The 3,841-nt window shown below is 44.8% G+C and overlaps 1 protein-coding gene across 1 annotated transcript; it reads right to left on the minus strand.

Annotated features, from left to right (window-relative positions):
• Positions 1 to 1,398: 1,398 nt before the first annotated feature.
• On the minus strand, positions 1,399 to 2,095 carry LOC119660075. Its single transcript, XM_038068454.1, has 2 exons — positions 1,976 to 2,095; positions 1,399 to 1,911 (listed from the first exon to the last, which is right to left on the minus strand). Exons 1-2 carry the CDS (start codon positions 2,048 to 2,050, stop codon positions 1,399 to 1,401), a joined length of 588 nt encoding a protein of 195 aa, XP_037924382.1. The 5' UTR covers positions 2,051 to 2,095.
• Positions 2,096 to 3,841: the final 1,746 nt, after the last annotated feature.

Here is a 3,841-nt window from a genome sequence, read left to right on the forward strand (position 1 = left end):
GCACATGGTTTACTGGATGGCCGCTATAATATATGGTGTAGTGGCTCTTCTCCAGGAAACCGGTCCCTATCCATCGCATCTCTTGCAACGCTGTTACATCAGCCCTATATTGGGACAGGGTATCGGCTAGCTGCTTATCAGCTTCATCTCTGTACAGGGAGCGCACGTTCCATGAGAAAATGCGCAAATCGTTGTTCCTTTGTCGTTGCCGGGTCCGTCGTTTTAAAATCCGTCCTATCCGAGGCTCCTGTTGTGGCTTCGTAACAGGTTGTTTTCCGTGTAGGGTTGTCAGCCCTACCCAACCCCCAACCTGGAGGACCAGTTGGTACAATTTGTCCCGTTTTTAGGCGCGGGAGACTCGCCTTCATCCTTCTCCGTCTGCAGCTTTTCGTCAAGAAAGAGCTCCCAGCGGTCACCACGTGGAGGTGGAGATAGGGTTTGGTAGTAGAGCTGTTGGTGTTGGTTCAGCAGGCATTTCCCAGGTTTTATGCTCCATCGTGGGTACCAATCCACGTTTCGCCCCGGGACCTATACTACCCTTTGACCACCCGATTCCCGATTGTCGGTGGGTTGAAATACTGCTGAAGATTGCTTTTAGTCGAAGTAGTGCGGTCCATTCTAGTGTACGCGTCATCTGTGTGGGCCGAGACGGAAGCAGGCGGTTTACCAGCTGATGACTTTAAGAGTTTGCAGTGCTTAAAGAACCACATTAGAAGAGGCAGCACTGGTGGTGGCGGCCCTGATCCTTGACGACATTACGGCGAAAGAAATGAATTTACTGTAGCATGAGAGGCGTATGGCGGTCAAAGTCGAATGATTTCTGGGACGAGTCTACGAACTATCGTTAGGCGCACAGGGTCATTTCCAACATTAGAGTGTTGCTTGAACGGAAATATGGGGGACCAACTACCACATTACCCAGCCCCTCACGGGACACGGTGGTTGCTATAGGCAGTGTCTCCACCACTTTAGGTTGGATGATTCACCGAATTGAAGGACGAAGCACACCCACCCCGCGAAATTTTACCTAAATGGTGGTCCCGTGGTACTGAGATTAGGGCGCCTTGGAGTTGGTTGTAGAGGGTGCGAATCCCGCTGCTCCGTTGTTTGTGGGGTGGAGCTGGAGCGGACGTATTTTTCTAAGATTTTGTGTACAAACAAATGACATACAAAGATAGACATTGGACTTTTAATCAGTATCTCATAAACTATACTGTATTTATGAGTTGATTATTTATTAACGCTATTTCAGTTTCCTCCTAAGTTCTGAGGGCCGGGATTGCATTACTAGAATCAAGCATTCAATATTCGCCTTCCAAAAAGCATCTTTAAGGATCCACAATTCCATTTAATCAAAAGTAACACTGTTTACAATACAAACTTGCTAAGGCCGGCATATTACCCTATTTCGTATTTCACCCGAAATTTTTCAATTTTTAGATACAAAAGGAAGTGTCCAAGGGATATCTTAGATCCTCGATCCATTTCGAAAAATGTCCCGTTCACCACTATATAACTATTAGGTTTGTAAAACAAATTAAACGGGATCAGGTTAGAAGTTAATGTAAAGCTCTGAATTGATAAATTCCGTGGCGTTAAAGGACATGAAAGTTGACTGCCATTGAAGAATGCGTTTATCGTGTAAATAATGTAGAGCGAAGTGTAATCAGTCATGCCGAAAAGATCTTGGTTGCAAAACTCGTACTGGCGCCTTAAAATCAGAGTCCGTTTAATTTTCGTTTTCGAAAAATTGGAGATTTGTGTAACAGAAAACTGCATTCTCAAATCAGATACGGTGCGTCTTATAATAATGTCACTATTGGCATGGGTCCTATTCAAGATGTCAATACTGCATGCTGCATAGTCTGGATTTGGCCTGCACTCGGAGCACAACAAACCCATTCTGTAGTCCTGTGGAAAAATAGTAAAAGAGTAAAGTAGTTAAAGTTGAAAATTATTTGTTGAGTGGTTAAACCCTTCGTGATGCCGAGCAAGCAACAAGAGCCAAGAACACTAAGAAAGATACAGCCTCCAGATTTCGATGGGTCATTTCTGTGGGAAAGTTGATGAATCGTAGTTAGATACTGCTTAGAAGAAGAATACCATGGGTCTGAGAAATGGTAGCGGGCATGAAAAGGGTTGTGGAAAAACTAAATTGGCTTCGGATAATTGAACTGCCAATTCGTCACAGTACTTCCGAAGCAACTATTAGGCAAGTCAACCGTGAATAAATGATAATCACAATAGAAAAATGTTATTTTTAAACTTCTCCATTTAAATTGATTTGATCTGTATGATGTAATTTTTTTAGAAATGGTGAATGGTTGAATGCCCTTTGAACATTTGTCACCTGCGTGAAATCTGAATTGGGTATCAGACGGCTTCTGTGGTGTATGCACTGCGGATCACGAGAAACCATATAGGTATGAAATTGTAATGTTGGTTGCTAAAAGGGTCTTGATCAACTACACAATACGATAGAGAGCTGGCACGGTCTTGCTCGGTCAAAGACCTCATTTGGATGGAATCACGTGGCTTTCAAATCACCACTCGGCGTATCCAGCCATCGTTGTTTCGGGTGGCTTTTTGGTCTCATTGACTTCGATGTTCACACCAATCTTGGCAAGTGATTCCTTTTTAGCGCGAAATACATGACCATACCATCGAAGACGCCTCTCCCGCAATTTTTTCACTATCCGTGCAACCTCAATTCGATCGCAGGTGTCCTCATTTCCGATATGAGCCAGACGTGTTATGGCACTGATCCAACACAGCATCTTCGTCTGCATTCCGCAGGGCGCCACTCGCTGCCTTTTATAGTGGGCCAACACTTAGAACCATTGAAGGGAACAGGACGGACTACACCTCCGCAAATTTTAAATTTGAGACGTTCATTAAAACGCCAATCACAAAGAGCACCAGTTTTGGAATACCACTTCATTTCATCATCATCAACGGCGCAACAACCGGTATGCGGTCTAGGCCTGCCTTAATAAGGTACTCCAGACATCCCGGTTTTCCGCCGAGGTCCACCAATTCGATATCCCTAAAAGCTGTCTGGCATCTTGACCTACGCCATCGCTCCATCTCAGGCAGGGTCTGACTCGTCTTCTTTTTCTACCATAGATATTGCCCTTATAGACTTTCCGGGCTGGATCATCCTGATCCATACGGATTAAGTGACCCGCTCACCGTAACCTATTGCAAGGTCTGCAGGGTCAGGTTAACGAGGACGCATAATAGGGTATTCCCTTGTCGTAGATCGTTGTTGATGTCGAATGGTCTTGAGAGTGATCCTGCTGCTTTTATCTGGCCTCGTACATTGGTCAGGGTCAACCTAGTCAGTCTTATCAATTTCGCCGGGAAACAGAATTCTTTCATGGCCGTGTACAGTTTTACCCTGGCTAGGCTCTCATAAGCGGCTATAAAGTCGATGAAAAAGTGGTAGAGCTGATGTCCATATTCCAACAGTTTTACAATGATTTGCCTGGAGTGAGGCCTCTTTGGTATGGGCCAATGATGTTCTGAGCGTATGGGGCTATCCGGCCTAGCAGGATAGCGCAGAATATCTTAGAGATGGTACTCAGCAACGTGATACCTCTATAATTGCTCCACTGTGTGATATCTCCCTTTTTATGTATGAGACAGATAATGCCTCTTTTCCAGTCGTCAGGCATTGATTCGTTGTCTCACACCTTTAGCACAAATTGATGAACCACTTGGTGCAATTGGTCGCCTGCATATTTAACCAATTCGGCTGTAATTCCATCGGCTCCTGGCGACTAATGATTTTTAAGCCGATGAATTGCACGGACTGTTTCTTCTATACTTGGTGGTGGCA

The sequence above is a fragment of the Hermetia illucens genome, chromosome 6 (genome assembly GCF_905115235.1).
Source record: "Hermetia illucens chromosome 6, iHerIll2.2.curated.20191125, whole genome shotgun sequence".
NCBI lineage: Eukaryota > Metazoa > Arthropoda > Insecta > Diptera > Stratiomyidae > Hermetia > Hermetia illucens.

Bases quoted from the DNA above. Each gene is read 5' to 3' on its own strand.
- LOC119660075 (XM_038068454.1), bottom strand. From the start codon at position 2,050: ATGACCCATCGAAATCTGGAGGCTGTATCTTTCTTAGTGTTCTTGGCT. The intron at 1,912-1,975 runs GTTTAACCACTC...ATTTTTCCACAG, and splicing joins CTTGCTCGGCATCACGAAGG to GACTACAGAATGGGTTTGTT.